The sequence below is a fragment of the Primulina tabacum genome, chromosome 14, assembly GCF_025594145.1.
Source record: "Primulina tabacum isolate GXHZ01 chromosome 14, ASM2559414v2, whole genome shotgun sequence".
Lineage (NCBI taxonomy): Eukaryota > Viridiplantae > Streptophyta > Magnoliopsida > Lamiales > Gesneriaceae > Primulina > Primulina tabacum.
This window is the reverse complement of record NC_134563.1, coordinates 35,919,909-35,941,000: the sequence shown is the minus strand read 5'-3', so window position 1 is coordinate 35,941,000 and position 21,092 is coordinate 35,919,909. Positions and strand designations below refer to the sequence as shown.

The following is a 21,092-nucleotide window of genomic DNA, read 5'->3' as shown; positions in this document are numbered from 1 at the left end:
CAAGTTTGTCGATCAATTTTCAATATTGAAAAAAGAAATTATTTTAAAAAAAACACGCTATCTGAAAAACATGGTTTCGAAGAATCAATAAAAATTTTATTGTATTCTATAAAATAACGAAGAAAATAGAATATAATTTATCATTAATTTAGAAATAATCCACCTGGCACGCATATATAAAAGTTACAAAAACGTAAGCCTTTCCCGCAATACACACGATCACAGCTCACGCCATCTTCAACAGTCCGACTTGTCTCCTATTTCACTTTGTTCGATCTTCCCGACTCCTATGAGATCCAATTCCAGATATTCAGTACCACATACTTCTACCAGATATACATACAATCCTTGAATCTATACAAATTGTTCGAAGTCCGCTCACATGTCGAGCGGAAGTGATGATTTGGACGAGGATGCGCTGTTGCAGAGGGCGCTGAAGGAGCAGGCACAACGCGACCAAAATTACCCAAAAACGTCACAATCGAAGCCTGTACGCAGCTACGTACAACCTCCAGCGAAGCGAGGAGGCGTTACCGGCAACTCGGTGCCGCAGCAGAAGAAGGGGATCAATCAGCAGAGAAGGGCATCGATGGATGAGGACGATGATTCCGAGGTGGAGATGCTGAGCATTTCATCGGGAGACGAGGATGATCGCGGATATGTAGCGCCGAAGAATCGCGCCGGAAGTGGGAGAGATGATGATAGAGCGTGGGACGGGGAGGAACCGAATTGCTGGAAGCGCGTTGATGAAGCTGAGGTACATGTGTTTATTTAATTTATTGCATTGGATTGAATGCTTTAATTTCTGAATGAATTAGATTCCAATTTTGTGTCATGTTGCCTATTTAGGTTCCACAAATACTTTCCATAGCCGGACATGATTGTGCTATTTATTTTTAGGGTTTGGAATTTTAAGTTGAAGTGGAAGCTGCTGGTTTCTTAACATATGTACTTTACAGTATAGTGGATGTTTTATGCCCTATCAGCGGACGAGGGCACATTTTTAAGCATTGATATTTGAACTTTTGCTTTGAGTACCCTCATATTAGTAGCTGGATCATTAGTATTTATCTGCAACCAAGGGCATAGGAGAAAACTTTGACGTCAATTCATAGGTGTCAATTATTTAAGTTGATAGGGCAAATGACTGATGGCACGGATCTAGATGACCTTTTTTTGGTTTTTGTATTTGATTACAAGTAGCGGAGAAGGTGTTTTTAATGGGTCTCGACCCTGGGGACCTCCACTGTTAATGAAAGCCAGGGTTCCATAAGACTACTCTACGAACTTGGCTAGAAGTATGGGGTTTTGATATCTACAATTTGTGTTCCACAATAGACGCGCCCCTTCTTAATCTGTTTTATTTAACATGGTTTTTCATAATTGAGATGAAGATGGATCGATTGATATAATCAGGGTGCCCATTTTGATCCCAAATAAATCTGTTACCTTGTAAGACCTGCCGCACACCTGCTGCCTAAAAAAATCACTTGCCTTTTCTGAATTCAAATATTTCTACACGGTGCGCATATATATCTTAGGACAGAAATAAGTAGCCCCTTCCTCATTTATCTAGCTTTCCCTTTCTGGGATTTTGTTTTGGTGATCTGAGTGACAAGAGTGATAACACAAATGCCTTCTATTTGCACTTGGAAAATTCATGGAATTTATTTAGGGGAATTTTTTCGCAGCTGGCTCGAAGGGTTCGTGAAATGAGGGATACAAGAGCTGCTTCCGCGGCTCAAAAGATCGAGAAGAAGCCATCAGCAGCGGGTAAAAAAGGACTAAGCAGTTTACAGTCGCTTCCTCGAGGCATGGAATGGGTGGATCCTCTAGGACTGGGGTAAAAGATTCTTATTTGGTAATTTTTCTCATCTGAACTTTCTGTTTATCGATTAACTTATAACCCGAGCTTGTATGTTGACAGGCTCATTAACCATAAAACCTTTAGGTTAATTAGTGATAATGTAGCAAGTGTTCCTTCCTCAATCGACGTTGAACCTCTTGATCCGAATGCTCGTGGTATTACTTCTTGTTCCTTGCAACTGTTTATGTTAATTTCTTTTAATGCTGACAAGGACGTACTTTTGTCTGCCGGTGTGAACAAATTTGTAACTTGATATTAGTTTCGATAAACTTGTTTCATTATCATGAAGTAGATTTTTACATTTTCTGATGCCAACAAAAAAATTTCTGAAAAAGGATTTATGTAGTGGGTCTTGCCATCAAAAGTTCGCAGGTGGAAAAATGTAGGGTTTGCATGTGGGCATAGACACATGTCCATTTTTGTTTTCATTGAATTGAAAGTTCAGATTTTTTTTTGGTTGAACTTTGTATTAGACTGCAGGAGAAGAATTATAATATTTAGACATCTAGATTTATGAATTATTTTTGTTGTATATTTCAAAAGTAATTGCTGGTCACAGACACAGCTGGTCCCGGAATGCCAAGCTGGGGTCTACATGAGGTTGGTAGTTGTATAAATTATTTTTTTTATTGCCACATATTTTTTTTTATCAAATTACTTATTTTATTCTGCAATAAAAGGTGGTGATGTGGCTTTAGTATTGATTATGTTGTTCATTATTAGAGGTAATGGGTGCTTTTAAACCTTGACTTTTATTAACTGCACAGATACTATTATTTATTTCGTAAAAATAAAGTTTTTTATTTACTTTTGTTCTGTGATGCCAAATATGCAACCTTTGAATCAAATCGGGTTAAGTTTAAACTGCTGCATTATTTACATCACTTTTGCAGAGAAACTAAACTATTACTCGGAGAAGTTTGATGCAAAACTTTTTTTATCAAGAGTGCACCTAGATACTAGTGCAGCAGATTTGGAATCTGGAGCTCTTTCACTAAAGAATGATCTTAAAGGACGTACTCAACAGAAAAAGCAGTTGGTTAAAGAGAACTTTGATTGCTTTGTCTCTTGCAAAACCACTATTGATGGTCAGTTGGGCATCATAAGTCAGATTTTAACACTTTCACTTTTTTATCATGTAATTTTTAATAGACATAGTTTTACAACAGACATTGAGTCAAAATTGAAACGAATTGAAGAAGACCCCGAAGGTTCTGGAACCACTCGCTTATTTAACTGTATCCAAGGAGTCAGTTCGCTGTCTAATCGTGCATTTGGGCCTCTATTCGAGAGACAGGTAGGTAGGATCCGGATCCGGATCCGGATCATGGATTAATAAAGGCCTTTTAGTTCAACAACTTCATTATGCATTTCTGAATACGTCTGCTTTACCCAACGAACATTATTCTAGGCCCAAGCAGAGAAGATCAGGTCTGTCCAGGGAATGTTACAGAGGTTTAGAACACTATTCAACCTTCCGAGTGCAATCCGAGGCAACATTAGTAAAGGAGAGTATGATTTGGCAGTAAGAGAGTACCGCAAAGCAAGGTCCATTGTGCTACCTTCTCATGTATGGTCCCTTGTTGCCTTACGCTTTTTCTTAATATCCGTTATATACCTTCAAAAAAATCCGTTATACTGATTAAGCTGCTACAGATGGTGAGCCATGTTCACTTACCGATGGTTTTGTATTTGTTGCTGAATATCCTTCTCTTGTTGATTATTCGGTGTCCGAGATAGAAGATGACTGTGAGTAATCGCTTTTAAGATAGTGACAAGCTGTAAATGCCTCAATATTTTGATTGCTGGTCTGTTTTATTTCTTGGTACTCATGGAGCAGTATCATCAACAAGTGTCAGTCTGAACTAAATTGTGTTTGTTAAAATGAATCTCTTGTCTCCATTTTGTTTTGTGTGATTTAAGTTTATACGTCTCCAGTTAATCAAATCATGCTGGATACCTTCGTGGTAAGTTAATTTGGACATCCCAGTCATTTTGTTTCTACCTCACAGCTGTCACCAGTGTCAGAACTTTGCCAATTCATCTTAAACGGCTAATCCTGATATTATTTTCAGTTGCTGCCATTTGACCTTTTCTCAGCCATGTTCATTTTAATTTGACCATGACCAATTATTATATAACCAACCAGCCTCTTTGACATTTTCATCTTTGGTACGCGCATAATTGGGTTCATAGTCTGATACTCATTGTGAAATATTATAGCCAGTCAAATAATTGATGTATAGCCTTTTTTAAGTTGAAATTTTGAAGGCATTTCACAATCACATAAACCTCCCACCATGCTTTTGAAGGTCTCAGAAATGTATGTGCAATATCTTCTTCATATGTTTAGCAACGATACGAGGCATTAAATTGTCTGCATTCAAGCACTTGAACCCCACCTGAGATAATTCTGTCTATATGCCTGATATTTTCTGTATTTATGGGTTCCACTCGGTTCATCTCAGGTCTTGTATGCAAAAAATTCCTTGTAAAAAGCTGTCATCTGGCTTACCGAGCAAAATATGTTGATTATTGTTGTTGCCATTGCTGGATTTCTTTGTCTACCTAGGCATTTTCCTCCTCGACGCATATCATTTTGATGCAAACTTTAACGTTAAATTCCCAAAAATGAAAGTTGTTCATGTGAATAATACACTGATTTTTTTCCCAGGTCAAAGCCTGGTACTGTTCAATGCTAATTTTACTTTCATTTCACGTTAAATACAACGTCTATATTTTGCTTGACTGATTTATGCTGCTGTCGGGCTTTTATATGTTCTATTTCTTCTCTCAACTGTTTCTAATCATATTGTGACATTGCATGAATGTAACTTAGTTTTAGTGATTATGGTATTTTCTGTGATTGGGGCATTTCAATTGTTTCCTAGAGAAGGATGTAGTAGTATTGATGATTGAAATTATTATAATGTTTTTTCAAATTATTTGTTCAACTGCACATAAATATTTAAGGCCTTATGTTGCTTTTAATTATCTCATTTAAACAAGCACTTTTCCTCTCCCAACTCTCAGGTGGGAATTCTGAAACGTGTTCTTGAGGAGGTTGATAAAGTCATGCTTGAGTTCAAAGGCATGCTTTACAAGTCCATGGAAGATCCTAATATCGACCTAACAAATGTAAGAAGTGTTATCTACGCTAAAGGATATATTTTGGATGCCAAATTTTACACTTTACTGTATCATTCTGTTACACTGGTACAGATGGTGTATATGGTGTTGCTCTTATCCAAGAATAATTTACATTGGTTGGTCATCTTGCTTCTTCGCTCCTGGAAACTTTGTTAATCAAACAATATTCTAATAGACCTTTCTTCATAGCTGCTTTTATCAAATAGTCAGAAGAATGACAACAGTAATTTGTGCTCAAATCAAAAGGAAATAGGTAGGTCCAATGAAATGGAGACACTCATACTCATCAAGCCATGCTAAATCACAGTACACAAAATTGAATATTGCAAAATGAGTTCTTGTGGTTGTGGATTGGATGTTATTATAGGTGAATGCAACCTACTAAGTTTTCAACACCACATTCTGCAGCTTTTTTAAATCCCATAGAAACCAACAAATGAGACTAGAAAATATTTGGATAAAGCATGTAACCTTCATATTTTTATTGTTTAACCTGTCCAATTGCTAATTAGTATTTTTGGCCTTTCATGCAGCTTGAAAATACCGTTAGGCTCCTGTTGGAGCTTGAACCTGAGTCAGATCCAATTAAGTATTACTTGAACATACAGGTGAGAATTAATTTGCAGCATGATCAGTCATCTCAACTGATTTATAACTTCATATCTCATATTTGCTGTCCATGATATATAATTGATGGATGCTTGATTCCATTCATTTGAAAATTTTTACATTTCGTGACCATATTACAGTTTTTCAATGTCACAAGAACTTCTTGCTTTCCTGTGTTCCTAAACTCTGTTCAACCAACTGCTTCTGTATTAACTGATATCTTAATTACTGAATTCTTGATGTTGGTTTTGACAGAACCGCAGAATTAGAGGTTTACTTGAGAAATGTACTTTGGATCATGAAACACGAATGGAAAACTTTCAGAATGAGATAAGGGAAAAGGCATTGTCTGATGCAAAATGGAGGCAAATTCAGCAAGATATAAGTCAATCTGTTAGTGCTTTTTCACAAGATGGTTGACTTAATAATCAATGATCATTCTAAATCTTCTTGTACAACTGCAGTCATCTGTGGATTACACACTGGCTTCAGTGAACTCTCATCTAACTGGAGATCTGTATCCGGTTGAAACTACTGGTGAAGAATTCAATGCTCTTAGGGGAAGATATATTGGCCAGTTAACTGCTGTACTTGTCCATCATGTACCCGCGTTTTGGAAAGTGGCACTTTCTGTTTCCAGTGGAAAATTTGCCAAGGTATATTTGCCAAGCTCGTCATATTAGACTGGCTGATTTCCATAATAAAATTATAGTCCTCGCCATTGGCACACTCAGAAAATCATAGGTACTTGGGTGGTGAATCAGTGATCATTTTACATTTCAAGTCAGCAATGATCTGCAGGAACACTTGGAAATTCTCTAACCCTGTCATAATCACGTTCTTAGCTCCTTGTTTGGAGCTTCATCTGGCTAATTTGCGTTTAAGTTTGAGAAACTGAATTACAAATGGCTCTTAATGAAAAGGATTGATGCAGCTAAATAATGGGCTTTTTGACAGATTATTTGGTTTCATGTGATAAAGACAGAGAAGCAAAATAAATGTGTACTTTTGAAGAAAAATGATCATTCGTTCAAGATCTTATGGCATCAATTTTATGTTGGAAGTGAGATTCAACTTTTATTTTTCTTATTTGCCTTGAATCAAACTCAGAAGGTTAAATAGTTAGAGAATAAAGAGAAAACGTTGTGTTAATTTCAAATTTGTATTCTTATGTGAAGATGTAATGATAAAGGTGAAGTTAAGATCTACCTTTCATGTTGTTTTTGTTTTGGGACAAAATAAATGGAACGTCTATAAAAACCTCAATAGATTTTCACAATAAAGTTTATGCCTGTCATTTTGCACGATATATGACTACCTGAGCTTGGGTTCTGAATGTGGACATTTTAATGAACTTTCTACTGGATGTTACTCTTCTCATTGTGGTATTGTTTGCTAATCCAGCTGTACTTTCATTGTATTTAAAATACCTGATACAGTATGTATGTACAACAATGGAACATTCTTATATTTAGGGTTAAATCCAAAACAGCTGCTTGGATCTCCATAAAAGAAAATAACACGCTCGATTAGACCCTGGATGATAGGGAGGGAAAAAATTTCTTAGAACTGGTCCATTAGTATGCCTGAATGTTTGAGTCATAAGAACATTCTATTTAGCAGCAATTTTTTATTAATGTCCCTCCAAAATGATCTCGGGACTCTGGAAAGCTGAAGATGATGATTGAAATTTGAATTAATAACCTTTAGTTATGGCTTTTCGTAGGCCCTCTTTAGAAACTTGGTTGTCTTACAACTTTATGTACTTATTTTGAGCTTTTATTTACAGTTACAGGTTCTTGTTGTCCCCTTTATGGGAAATTTGATATTTTCTTGTGCCAAATGTTATGATTGTATTTCTTTTCTCGGGCTTCTGGAATTCTTTTCATTTCTCAATTTGTAGTGATCTTTGAGATTTCATATCACTGGTATTGTCTTTCTGAATGTTCTTTTTTGGAATATTAACATATTTCTTTCGGCAGTCTTCCCAAGTAGCAGCTGATGCAGCTATGAATAATTCTTTGATTAAAGCTGAGGATAAAGTGGGAGATTCCCTTGATGAAGTTTCTGGGTTGATACATAATACCCTATCAGCATATGAATCTAAGGTAAGTGGCATTTCTTGTACATGAATACTTCGAAATTAGACTGAGGATTAAAAATTCAGAAATGCCATTTGAGAGCAGTGTACATTTTGGGATGACTAGGAGCTAGGTCTTTTCCCAATATACCTCTTTCTAGTTTATATTTCATTTTCCTCCAAACACTATAATGAAACTAGGATCTGTTATTCATGGATTTCCAAATCCAAACCCTATATTTTATCCCGCTGAACACTGTAAGTTTGATCCATATGCAACTGGACTAGACTCGCTATTTCTAGCAAAACATGGAAACTGATTTTTTCTTATGTAACTGGGTAGGTCTGAAAATATGCATTGACAAATTTGTCGAAAGTCTGGGATAGCTTAGAATAATTGCAATTATGATCGGCTTTTGTAAATAGTTCAATGCTTCAATGTGTTCTACTGAGCTACAGCCAACATTGGTGATTCATAAAAGTTTCTTGCATAGGTTCATGGAACATTTCGTGATCTTGAAGAATCCACTATGCTCAGTCCTTATATGAGTGATGCCATGAAGGAGATTTCCAGAGCAAGCCAAGTCTTCGAATCAAAAGATTCAGCACCTCCAGTTGCTGGTACATTTTAGAGACTGAATGGAAGAAAAATGTTTTGGGAGTTGATTTTTTTTTTCCTTTATGTATGTTTTGAATGCATTTTTTCATGGTTTCAGTGACAGTATTGAGAACACTTGAGTCTGAGATCTCTAAAATTTTTGTGATGAGGATTTGTTCATGGATGCGGACTTCTACGGAAGAGATATCAAAAGATGAATCTTGGGTCCCAGTTTCTATTTTAGAAAGAAACAAGTCACCATATTCGATCTCGTCTTTACCTCTCACATTCCGTACAATCATGATCTCAGCAATGGATCAGATCAACGTGTGAGTTCCTAAATTTTAGCTAGGTTCATAGATTGTACAAAAAAAGCACTAGAAAACGGGTCTGAGGATAAAAATATACACCTCACATCACATGGACTGCTTGGGCATGACTTTTATGGTGTTTGTGTGAGCATAGGTTCCACAGTTTCTACTTGGGCCGACAGCTATAGTTAATTTGCAGCTTGTTATGTGACACCTTATGGCATCCTCCTTAGCAGTCTTGATAGTTTCTTTGATGGAAATTTCATGAGTTGTGCACTTAAATATGTACAATAGTTTAGAAATATTGATTTGTCTTTCAGTTACACTCTCTCAAGGATGTAGGTTTGGAGTTTGTTATCTATGTCAGCTGACCAATTTTTTTCTCAGGATGTTTCATTCTTTGAAAAGTGAATCGACAAAATCAGAAGATATTTTTGCACAGCTTCAAGAAATTCAAGAATCAGTTAGACTTGCCTTTTTGAATTGTTTGCTGGATTTTGCTGGTATTGAATGATGGACGTTTTCTGTTTCTTATCTTATTCAGTTATCTTATGATATTGCACCTTAGGCGAACGGAGTAAGAGATTGTGGTTCTAACAATTATCTATCGGTGACTCATTAACCAGGTCACTTGGAGCGCATTGGGTCTGGGCTTACACAGAATAGGTCAAACATTGAAAGTCCACGCTTCCAAAATGGATATTATTATGAACCGGTGGAAAAATCATCGGAACCTCTACCAGGAAGTATTGTTGATCCACATCAACAGCTGCTAATGGTCCTGAGCAATATTGGATACTGCAAAGATGAACTTACCCGTGAGTTGTATGGAAAATACAAGCATATTTGGCTGCAGTCAAGGTAGGCAGAGAGTCATGTTTAATGTGTGTTGAACATGTTACGTTATGTCTAGCTTTGAAGTACTGATATCCCTTGTATTTAGTGAAGCATTTTTTTCTTCTTTGGAAACCATTAAGGGCTACTTTTGCTTCGTTATGAAATTTCCCTATGTTTTGTAGAAACAAATCCATAGTTACCATTGACTCATTGAATAAATGTTCTTCTCCCAATAGACGTGACTCAAATTCCGTGTACTACCACCACTTATGCTATGGGCATTTTTCCACTGACTAAGCTTCGATGTGAAAAATAGGATGTCACAAATGAGAAGCCATAATAGTCTTATAATCTTTCCTGAATCCAAATTCCGCCATTTTAAGAAGATAATTCCATGATTCCCCACAATACTAGGGTTAACTGATCTTGATTTTGGAATGAGTCTGTCTTGAGCAAAAAAAATTGTGTGTTCCGGACGTTGATGTTGCAATTGCTTGTTTTGTTTGCCAATCCAGGGCCAAAGTTGAAGACGAAAGGGACATGCAAGATTTGGTTATGTCTTTCTCTGGCCTCGAGGAGAAGGTCCTTGCACAATACACTCTTGCAAAGGTATGGTAATAGCTTCTTTTTAGTTGATCTTAGATATATTTTCTTCATTGATTCACATTGATGTTCATGAAAAATCTTACTGGTTTTCTGATATAGAAATTTTCCCACAAAAGTTAGTAACTGTTTCATATATTGATGTCGCGAATGCAGGATTTTCTGTGGTTGTTATTATTTGTTTTTTTACCGAAGATGCAGTGTTTTCTAATCTGACTTTGATTTAGCTTGGTAAACCTGTAACTTAGGTTTTGAGGTTGGGTTTGAAATTCTGCATTTCACTTTATGCTATTTTAACATGTGACTTTTAGAGTTGGGTTGAAATTTCTCTTTACTCAGGTGTAATTTATTTCTTTATTGCTTACGTTATCATTGTCACAGACGACTTTGATTAGAGCAGCTGCTGTAAATTACTTGTTGGATGCTGGAGTTCAATGGGCAGCAGCACCTGCCGTTAAAGTGAGGATCAATTTTCCTTTTATTCATTTACTGCAGAACTTTGTACTGTAGTTGGCTATATTTTCAATGATTAAAAAAAATTGTGTTGCAGGGAGTTCGAGATGCAACTGTTGAGCTACTCCATACTTTAGTATCCGTGCATGCTGAGGTACTTATCCCACCTCATGCATAGAATCTCCTGACGAGAAAAGAGTTCTCCAAATCTTATCATTGTGGCATTGTATCAGATTTCTTTTTTCCAATTTATTTTATTAAATGCATATATGCATCAACTCCATTTAATTTTCTTCTGTAAGAATAAAGTTCCAACTCTTTTATGTGGATTTTACTTTTTAAACTTTTAAATAAACAAGTCTATTCTACATGCAGGTTTTTGCAGGCTGTAAGCCTTTGTTGGATAAAACTCTTGGTATTCTCGTCGAAGGCCTGATTGACATATTCCTTGGTCTTTTTAATGAAAAAAAATCCAAAGATCTCAGGGCATTAGACACAAATGGATTTTGTCAACTCATGCTTGAGGCAAGTCTTATTGTTTTCAACTTTCTTTTTTTTTAAAGAGCCAATGTTCATTATATTTTTCCAGAGTTCTACTGGGTCTGCTTTTTCAAATGCCTTCACTACAATGAACTCATGCTGGAGTTGATTTGTGAAAAATGATATTCTGAAACTATGGTAAGATCAAAACTAGTTTTTGTAACAATCCCATTTGGCAAAACTCTGTGGCTTGTGCTGAAATTAATTATTGAATGCTCATGATATGGTTAGGCTGTTCAATGTTTTGTTCATTTATCTATTTTTAAGACAGTTAGGCTGATTGTTTTGCAGCTTGAATACTTCGAAACTGTGTTGAACCCTTACTTCACACATGATGCAAGGGACTCTCTCAAGTCATTACAAGGGGTTTTATTGGAGAAGGCGACAGAAACCGTACAAGAGTCAATAGATACTCCGAGCCATCAGCGCCGCCCTACACGTGGGAGCGATGATGTCATGCTTTCAGATGATAGACAGTCGGGGTCGTCTATATCACCAGATGACTTGATTGTAAGATTTTCTTATCTATTTCTATAAAATTTCAAGCATTTGTCCCCATTTAAAACCATTTTCCAATATTCTTTGTGTAACTTCAACGCCAAAAATATATTAATTCTTTTCCTCCACTCATTCCTCGATCATCCCAAAATAAAGTTACACTAGACTAGGTAATCATAGACAACTTGACGTGGACTATGTCAATATTGAGTGTACAAAATATTTCCCTTATTGGAGGTCATCCAAACTCCTGGAGCGATGGTGATAATCATGTTTATAGGATATTCAGAGTGCATGGAAGAATTTTCACTTGAAATTTTGACATTTTTTGTTCGCTCAGACTCTTGCCCAGCAGTACAGCTCAGAGCTACTTCAAGCTGAACTTGAAAGGACAAGAATTAACACAGCATGTTTTGTGGAGGCGCTTCCATTAGACTCAGTCCCAGAATCAGCAAAAGCAGCGTACGCCTCTTTTAGAGGGTCAATGGATTCACCCAGCAGAAATTTTAGAGGCACGCGGTCTTTTAATTCCCCCAGTTTCTCCAGGCAAAGGCGTAGATGAATTTTTTTACTAATCCTCCCCTTTTTTTGTGATTTGTTGTATTTTAGTATTATATTCTTTTTGGAAAAATAAGTTAGTGTGTTTCCGCGTAGTGATTATTGTGTATAAGCATCGTGTTTTGAGACGAATTTTTAAAAGTGTTTGGATTAGCTTGTTTTTAACACGGGAATCTCACTCTTTTGTATTTTGAAAATAATACGTTTCATTGCGGTAGATCTTACTTTCATCCGAAGTCCTCGTATCGAATCCGATAGAGCGTTTAAGTTCTGAGCTTTGGTAAGATAATAGTAGTGTATTTGGTATCTAAAATGACTTAATTTAAAATGAATTTGGGTGGTTTAGAACTGTCATGTGGATAATAGTAATAATAATAGCAAGATGTTTGGCCTTTTTTCTTTACAACCTTCAAAAATTTGGGTCCAAGATTTTGAAAGATGTATTTGAAATTATTTTTCGGTAGTTTAGTTTTTAATGAGCATACAAGATCACGTAAAACTTTATTTAATATTTTTCATAAAATTGAAACAGAATAATCATGCAAATGAATTTAAAACTCGAGCCATCAAGCAGTCCACTTCCCTATTGAACAGAAACGCACGTTCGAACTTCTCGTGTAGAAAAAAAAAAGACTTCTAGAAATTGAGGTATAGATTCATGGATGATTATATCTGAAGCAATTTCTCACACAGAAATCACTATGCAACTCACGAAGTTGAACCAATTTTTATAGTGTACATGAGAAATTTGTCGATTCAAGGTTGCACAAAATAACTGTTCCTTCAAAGCGTTAAAGTGCAGTCACTTGATCTTCTCTGAATCAGGCTGTTCGCAATGGAGGTGAAACCAAAATGACACCATCTCCTCTGACAAATAGAAATGGTACCATACGCCTGGTTGTCTGCAAGGACAATCAAAGTTGAAATTAGATACACGCAAATCAGTTTACAAAACTAGAACATAAACTGCATCGCGTTTGATGAATACGCATCATTAAACCTTCCGAATAACATGTGGCGCCACGAGACAAGAACGAAATCCAAAACTAAATTACCATGTCTTTGGCCTAATTGGTTCCATTAACTTTTAAACCTTAATTTCATCCTTCCAAATATATTAAGTGAACATATGTGATATTTGATTCTTACCATGTTAAGATTGGAACTTGGACCTAAATCAACCCCAAAAACTAGCTCAAGAAGAGATGATTGTCCAAGACCATATATACAACTCCCAGGTATTTTTATTCAACCGATGTGGAACAACTAACACACCCCCCTCACGCCCAGGAATGAACATCTGGAGCGTGAAGTTTACAAATGACCTAATTATGGGCAGAACGGGTGACCCAAATATGGACAGTCCAACACATAATGGTAAAACATGGCTCTGATACCATGTTAAGATTGAAACTTGGACCTAACTCAACCCCAAAAGCTAGTTCAAGGGGAGAGGATTGTCCAAGACCATATATACAACTCTCAGGTATTTTTATTCAACCGATGTGAGACATCTAACAGATTCGACTATACTTTTTCTTCAAGGGCAGTCAAAAATTTTTACTACTAAATACGAAAAAAGATAATATTAATTGATCCAGAGTGAGGTACAATAGAATTTCTAAATTTATGTCTTCTGGACAAATCAAAATGTCCTGGAGGAAAATTAATCACGGGCTACCGGAACTATTATCCAAGACAACGCATGCTTAGTATGCAGTGGCCGATTTCTTCATACGCTGACTATAAAAAAAATTGAAAACAAAAAGAGTCAAAAAAGCAAGTCATCATTGCTTACCCTCACAATTTCCTCGTATGTTTCATCATCGATCTCGACAGTAGTAACAATCTCTTCCACATCTCCCAGAATCATATTTAAATGCTGATCATAGGCCTGCCAAATTTTCATCACAATTGAGTAAGTAAGAAGTTTTTTCCAGTATGCTTAAAGTACAAAACATGAAATCCATGTTAAATTGTTAAAAGAACTGGAGGAATAAAACCAAAACTAAGAAAGATTGCTACATAGATATTTAACTATACCAGGTACTCATGCCAGGATCATTGAAGAGGTACTCATACTTGGGCCACAAGACTGGCATATGCCATGGTTTTTTAACTATATTAAGTTACTTCTTCATAACAAAACAAAAGTCAATCTGAAACCAACCGTTCAACAACCAAGTTTTGCATCGCTAGCAAAGTCAGACTAGAAACATACATACGACATTGGCTCCTCCTAGTTTTAACATCGGATCTTCTCAACCTCATGCTTTTGGTGCTCATGAGGTCATGGCTAGGACTCGAGAATAAAGCTCCCCATTGCTCCAACATAAAAGAGGCTCTGCTGTCCAGGTATCACTCTGGACCGCCTTCTCTCATCCGGAAGATGCATATATGTGCTGCAAAATGTGGTTGTTTCTAGAAATCTTTTTTTTCCCTTTTTGGCCCATACATATTCGTCTGTCCCGGAGTTCGCAAGAGATAAACCATTACAGAAAAACTACGAATTTACAAGCTGAAGTTTGCGGCAGTCAGCCAAAAATTTCATTTTGACCTAAATCCCTTGCCAATTAATCCTTGAAATTTTGCAAAAATCGTTAATCCCGTCAAGTTGAGCCCAAAAATATTATTAAAGGATAGTGTATCTTTAACAGCAAAAAAATTGATCCGAAAAGAAAACTCGGGCCAAAATTCTAATAATAAAATCAACATAATACATAACCTAACAGAAAGGTTCAACAGAAACCCATCAACTGCACATCTGGTCTCGCAAATTTCCCCTAATCCCCTCATATCCAAAGGATGAATAAAAAATCCAGCTATAAATTAGAACAAAAATTTCTTATTTCGAACCAATGAACTCCAAAAAAAGATAATAAGCACACCAATCCACGTAAAATTGCAGCATACATATAGTAAAAGCGAAGAGCACAAACATGAAGCTTGCCGCGAAGCTCGCGATCGTGGCGAAGTTTGACGTATATGCGCTCGTCGAGACTGAGACGAATGAGGTCCAAAGGCTCCTTCACTGTAATCTCCTCTTCGCTCCCCATTTTTCTCCGATTTGCTATTTGCTCGCCTTCGCCTTACGTTTTTCAAAGCCCATAAATCGTTTGCCACACTTACGACCAAACTCACAAAACGCGATTCCTTTATTACTTTTGCACTGTGAAAATTGCAATTTTAGAAGTTTTATAAATTTATTAAGGTTTTATTTATAATAATTACTCTGCACACGCGATACGTGTGTGTACAGTTTTTTTTAGCATTATCGGTGGACTAAAGTAAAATTTGACAAATTATGGATGAACTAAATTGATATTTGAATTGTTAAAATTTTAAAAAAAAAAGTGTAATATTAGAATCAAATAAGGGTAAAGTTGGAAAAAAAAATTGGTGTCCTTTCTAGGTAATTATTATCATGTCCTTAACTTTGATAAAATAGAACAGATGTATAGTAATTTGGATTTTTTTATTTTGATATCGACAGAAACACGAAATCCAAAATAAAAATCGCATTTAGGTATATTCTTTCTAGTGCCAAAGACAAGAAGCATTTAGCATTTTTTTTTAAAAAAAAAAACCCCCTTTTAGGTCTTTCTAAAAGTATCAATAATTTATTATATTATTCTCTTCGTAACATATCATGTTTCATAATTTCATTCACTAGGGCGAAAAAAAGACTGGCCCGAGTTGATATTCTACTGATAGGTTTGGCCGAGTTCAAATTTTAAACCCTCCTTTCCGTTCACAAAATCTGTGCCCACTTAATTTTGGCGATGATTCCATTTTCTTTAAATTTGCTGTTTGACTACTTGTCACTGGCATGAATAGTATACCACTTTCATTGAATCCACATGCTGATTGCAAGCTGGCTATGCAATTAATAAATTGAATTGCTTTTTTCATTATATATATTTATATATATACTAGTTACTCTACATCTTTTTTATCATTATCGATGGCACTAAAGTGAAATTTGATAAATTATGGAGGGACTAAATTGATATTTGAATGGTTGAAATAAAAAAAATAAAAATAAAAGTGTGTGTTGAAATTTAAAAAACAAACAAAAAACAAAAGTGTAATATTAGTATCATATAAGGGTAAAATTGAAAAAAAATTTGGTGTCCTCTCTAGGTAGTTATTATCATGTCCTCACACTTAATAATATAGTATAGATATATATGAGTAGATCTCATGTGAGATGGTCTCACGAATCTTTATCTGTGAGACGGGTCAACCCTACTGATATTCACAATAAAAAGTAATACTCTTAGCATAAAAAGTAATATTTTTTCATAGATGACCCAAATAAGATATATGTCTCACAAAATACGATCCGTGAGATCGTCTCACGCAAGTTTTTGTGTATATATGTGTGTGTGTGTGTGTGTGTGTGATGAAAACCTTTGATGTCACCTATGTGATTTATGTCGAGGTCTTACATATTTATTGGATGTGATGAAACTTATATCTAATAGACATGTGAGTCGTATTAAATTTTTTTAAAAAATCGTCGTATTAATTTTTTTAAAAAAAAATGATTTTTAACGAGGTCTTTGTTGTTTGAGTTATATCTAGACTTACCATATTTAGTCATATAAACTGTCATGATTGAGTGTAGAAATATGTTGTCAATGTAACGTTACAACACTTGATGTTATAAGTTTAATAACGAATATTAAATTGTTATGTGATATAATGTTTATATGAACTATTGCGATTATTCCATATCCGTCTTTTCAATTGTTATTTGCAATTTTTCAAATTTTGAATGTTCGATGATAATAGTAATAATAATTATTGCGAAATAAAGAAATGCTTTTGAAAGAATTTTAAAACGAACTTATTCAAAAAAGTGGCTCACATCATTTAATATGACATGAGTAAGAAAGGTAATATTTATTTTATTTCATAGAAAATAGAGAATCCGAATGGTAACACATATATATTTTATATGTATATATGCTTAAATTTCTGTCATCCATTGGGGTGGTCTGCACATGAGGGATCTACATAGTGCTGAAATTGGGCTTTTGGAGTGCTCAACATTGGCCCATGAGGGGCCCAAAACAGTGACCGTTTTGAGAGCACTCATCGTTTTCATTAGTTGAAAAGTAGAGTTACCGCACTGTTTTTCTTTATTTTATTATTGAATTTCACTTTGTTCCTTACTCCTTGTGGGGTTTTCTTGTCTCTAACACGTCTGCGCTCCCTTTCCTTCTTTTTGAATTTTTTGAATGTAAACATTTTCATTTATATATATATATATATATATAAGCAATGATACCCTGCACACTCTTTTCCTGCACACCTGTGGGCGTCTGCCTACGTGGCACGCCCACAACCACACAAAATTTTTTGTTTTGTTTTTTTTAAAAAAGGCTGACCAATCATGCACCGCTACGTAGACGGTGCTCATGATACCCTGCACACCAGGTGTGCAGGATAACAAATTCGTGTATATATATATATATATATATAACGTTTATATAGAGACGATAAATCAATATATAAACGACTTTTTTGATCCATCAAATTTGCTAGAAATTATTGATTAATGGTAGTGCTATAACCTAAATCAATTAAAACCCATGTGGTTTACATGATGATAATGCAGGCTTCACATGCCCCCATGTTTTTGTATTAACTCTCTAATTTCAAATTTGTCATTTATGCATGTGTGTCAAGTAAAAGCTTCCTCTTCATATTGCCACTTAAGTGTAAAATTAAGTCACCACATGCTTCCTTTCCTAATCACACCGTAGACATTAATAAACTCGTCCATATATAGAAAAAATTACATTTTTCGAAAATATCGTGTTTTTATATCTGTTCGGAAATCAAATACCATGTCACATTTGATCTTCTTTTTGATTCTATGGGGGAAAATGTCGAGAAAAAAAAAGGGTTATGGAGTTGATATTATGATTGGGAAATGAAGTAGGAAAAAGGGAAATAAATAAATAAATAAATAAAAGGATGGAAGAATCCAATTGGTTGTTGCTTAGCTGATGCCAGATAAAATGAAAGGGTAAATCCACATGGATGACACATGATTTATGTCTATATTCACATGCCTACCATGTTCAATTAAGCCTTTGTGTACATGTAACTTTTTCTACAAAGGGCCACCAATTATTTTTAGATCCAGACAACTCATATTGGTACATCTCACAAACTCTATTATTTATTCATTAATTAATTAATGAATCCCCATTTCCAAAAATAAAAAATGAACTCTGTGTGTGTGTGTGTGTGTGTGTGTGTGTGTGTATTAACTGAGATTGAATCAAACGAGTTATACTCTGTTGATATCGTCAATTTACATAATATAATAATGTAAAAAATACTATTAATTAATTAACATAGGTACTGCCCATTTTTTAAATGTCCCACCTCCATCAATCATTTTTTAGTTTTACATTTATAGCGTTCAACTTTCTTAATAATCAAAGGACATTAATTGATCAACTTAACCTATATTTCTAAATGCATATAATTTCTATTCTTAAAATATATTGCATGAATATTTTTTTCCCGGAAAATAATTATATTCTATTGATTTGTTTAATCCAATCCAATTTTCTACTCAAGTTTATAAATAAGGCAAAAACTTGTGTGAGACGGTCTCGCGGGACGAATTTTGTGAAACTGATATCTTATTTGGATCATCAATGAAAAAATATTACTTTTTATTGTGAATATCGGTAGGGTTGACCCTTCTCACAGATAAATATTCGTGAGACCGTCTCACAAAAGACCTACCCAAATAAATAAATATATATATATATATCATTTTATTATCTGTATATATTTTGATTTATCATTCGTATATCATATCATCTAAATCATATTATTTAATGATCGAAACGATATTTTTATAATAAAATGAAGCCAGTAAAAGTCTCTTAATCCGCTCCCCACTCCAATAAGCTAAATTAAGAATGAATATTGTGATTGCAAGAATCTACATGATTCAAAACATATAAAATAATACTTTATGAAATTATAAAATATTAATATTTTGGGATCATCAATTTCTTTGCTGTCTTCCCCTCTTACAATAAAATAGCGTACGGCACAATCATGTACAGTGCTACGATTTCTGTGGAGCGCAGTGTTTTTATTTATTTATATGTATTATTATTGTTTTTTTTTAAATACTATTAATAAATGATTAATTTCTTTATTCCCTACCTTTTTTTTTCCTGTAATTTGACTTTTAAGCTTTTCTTTTTGTTATTCTTTCTGCCCCAATTTTACATTTATTTACAGAGCAGCCATATTCTTAATTTAGTCGTGCCATGTGATCCACTAGTGATTAGCATGTAACAGTTGGGAATTCAGGACCTACAAAAATTATATATACCCTTCTTCTTTTTTTACCGAATTCAAATTAATGCCTATAGTTTAATAATTTACCTTTTATTTTACTCCATGCTGTAATTAGTAATTTATTATGTCTCAAAATATATCAAGTACTCAAAAAATAAGTTCCATGTTAAATTATTATTAATTCAATTGTGTGTATCTAAAATTATTATAATAATTTATTTTTATTAAATATTTTCTTTTATTTTTAATTTAATAATAATTTATAAAATCAGTAAAATTTCATAGTGTAATTTGAGAAGATAATATTGAAAATAAATTACAATTACAATTTTGATAAAAAAAAATATCGTCGTAAAGATAATTTGGAAAACAAAAATGTGGTCCATTTTTTACATAATTAATAATAATAATAATAATAAATGGATAATTTATGCTTATTAGAATATAATAACTTTTAAATGAATGTGTGTATATTAAGGTGTGTTATTGTGTGACAGAGAAACCATGACCTATACAAGCCGTAAATTCGGATGCAAGTGGGAAGCATCTCTTAAAATTAAAGAAGCCCACCGCCAGCGAAGCACCAATTTTATATTATCGTGTAAATGAATTTTCTTTCTGCAAATATACATACATATATTTATATATATACATATATATACGTATATATATAATCATCGATCGAATACTTAAATTTTATACATTAAAATCTTTAAAAATAATGGGTTTTTTTTTTTACAAAATGGATTATTTTTATAATCTAAGCATAATTTATGTATATGGATAGGGATAAAATAATGGAAATGGTCAAATTGAAATGAAAAATAATCTCAAAATGATAGGGATGCCCATTTTTGCCTTTGATATTTTACCTACCTTACTTCTCTACCTCTTATTATTATCTCGCTCTTTTACTATTTTGCCCCTGCGTATATCTTGAGCTATGTTCTGTGATTTTACCATTATATCCCCTTACAATAAATTATTGGAATTTTTTTCGATTTAACTTTCTTTTCTTGTATTGTTTGTCTACGGCAATCATAACTTGGTAAGGATGTGTTATAATGATCCCAATATTTTGAATCAAATTCAAAGAAAAATTAACCCTTTGAAAAAAAGTTCTTGAATAAGGATTTAATTAATTTTTTCCAGAAATTGCATGTCATATTCGAAATTTTTACTTGAACATATGTCATATTCGTGTTTTCATCGTTCCAAATATTACATTTTTATGTTTTAATTTTATTAAAAAAGCGAATACCGAATACATTATGGAGTAAGTCTCTTGTAAGACGGTCTCACGAATCTTTATCTGTGACGAATCAACCATATCGATATCTACAATAAAAAGTAATACTTTTAGCATAAAAAGTCATACTTTTTCATAGATGATCAAAATAAAATATCCGTCTCAAAAAATACGACTCGTGAGATCGTCTAACACAAATTTTTGCCTACATTATGAGATCTCCGATAAGAATATGTACCTTGTATAACCTAACATATTTCATGTTTCTCAATCGATTTCTTGAAAACACGTTTTAAATAAATATTTTTGAAACCATAACCAAATATACCCTATTTGATCTTGATTTGTGCATGTAATGGTTTATTCATTGCCGGGTCCACTCTTTTTGCATTATT

General features: G+C 34.2%; 2 protein-coding genes across 2 annotated transcripts; one reads left to right on the top strand and one right to left on the bottom strand.

The window, feature by feature from the left end:
• Positions 1–193: 193 nt before the first annotated feature.
• Positions 194–12,321, top strand: LOC142524691 (exocyst complex component SEC5A-like). The gene is made up of 21 exons (XM_075628746.1): positions 194–757; positions 1,692–1,843; positions 1,928–2,022; positions 2,761–2,955; positions 3,037–3,164; positions 3,279–3,437; positions 4,901–5,005; positions 5,551–5,625; positions 5,882–6,019; positions 6,091–6,282; positions 7,609–7,734; positions 8,201–8,327; positions 8,423–8,633; positions 9,003–9,118; positions 9,242–9,476; positions 9,968–10,061; positions 10,437–10,514; positions 10,606–10,662; positions 10,884–11,033; positions 11,340–11,558; positions 11,887–12,321. The coding sequence occupies exons 1-21, from the start codon at positions 383–385 to the stop codon at positions 12,106–12,108; spliced, it is 3,249 nt and encodes a 1,082-aa protein (XP_075484861.1). The 5' UTR covers positions 194–382; the 3' UTR covers positions 12,109–12,321.
• A 417-nt stretch (positions 12,322–12,738) lies between these two features.
• On the bottom strand, positions 12,739–15,279 carry LOC142525319 (sm-like protein LSM3A). The gene is made up of 3 exons (XM_075629579.1): positions 15,044–15,279; positions 13,903–13,998; positions 12,739–13,006 (listed from the first exon to the last, which is right to left on the bottom strand). The coding sequence occupies exons 1-3, from the start codon at positions 15,158–15,160 to the stop codon at positions 12,926–12,928; spliced, it is 294 nt and encodes a 97-aa protein (XP_075485694.1). The 5' UTR covers positions 15,161–15,279; the 3' UTR covers positions 12,739–12,925.
• Positions 15,280–21,092: the final 5,813 nt, after the last annotated feature.

What these genes read in the sequence shown, in the direction of transcription:
- LOC142524691 (XM_075628746.1), top strand. Translation starts at nt 383, where the DNA reads ATGTCGAGCGGAAGTGATGATTTGGACGAGGATGCGCTGTTGCAGAGG. An exon ending in GGCCTCTATTCGAGAGACAG is followed by an intron (nt 3,165 to 3,278) that starts GTAGGTAGGATC and finishes ACATTATTCTAG; the next exon opens with GCCCAAGCAGAGAAGATCAG. An exon ending in GCAATGGATCAGATCAACGT is followed by an intron (nt 8,634 to 9,002) that starts GTGAGTTCCTAA and finishes TTTTTTTCTCAG; the next exon opens with GATGTTTCATTCTTTGAAAA.
- LOC142525319 (XM_075629579.1), bottom strand. Translation starts at nt 15,160, where the DNA reads ATGGGGAGCGAAGAGGAGATTACAGTGAAGGAGCCTTTGGACCTCATT. An exon ending in AGCTTCGCGGCAAGCTTCAT is followed by an intron (nt 13,999 to 15,043) that starts GTTTGTGCTCTT and finishes AAAATTTGGCAG; the next exon opens with GCCTATGATCAGCATTTAAA. An exon ending in CATACGAGGAAATTGTGAGG is followed by an intron (nt 13,007 to 13,902) that starts GTAAGCAATGAT and finishes TTGTCCTTGCAG; the next exon opens with ACAACCAGGCGTATGGTACC.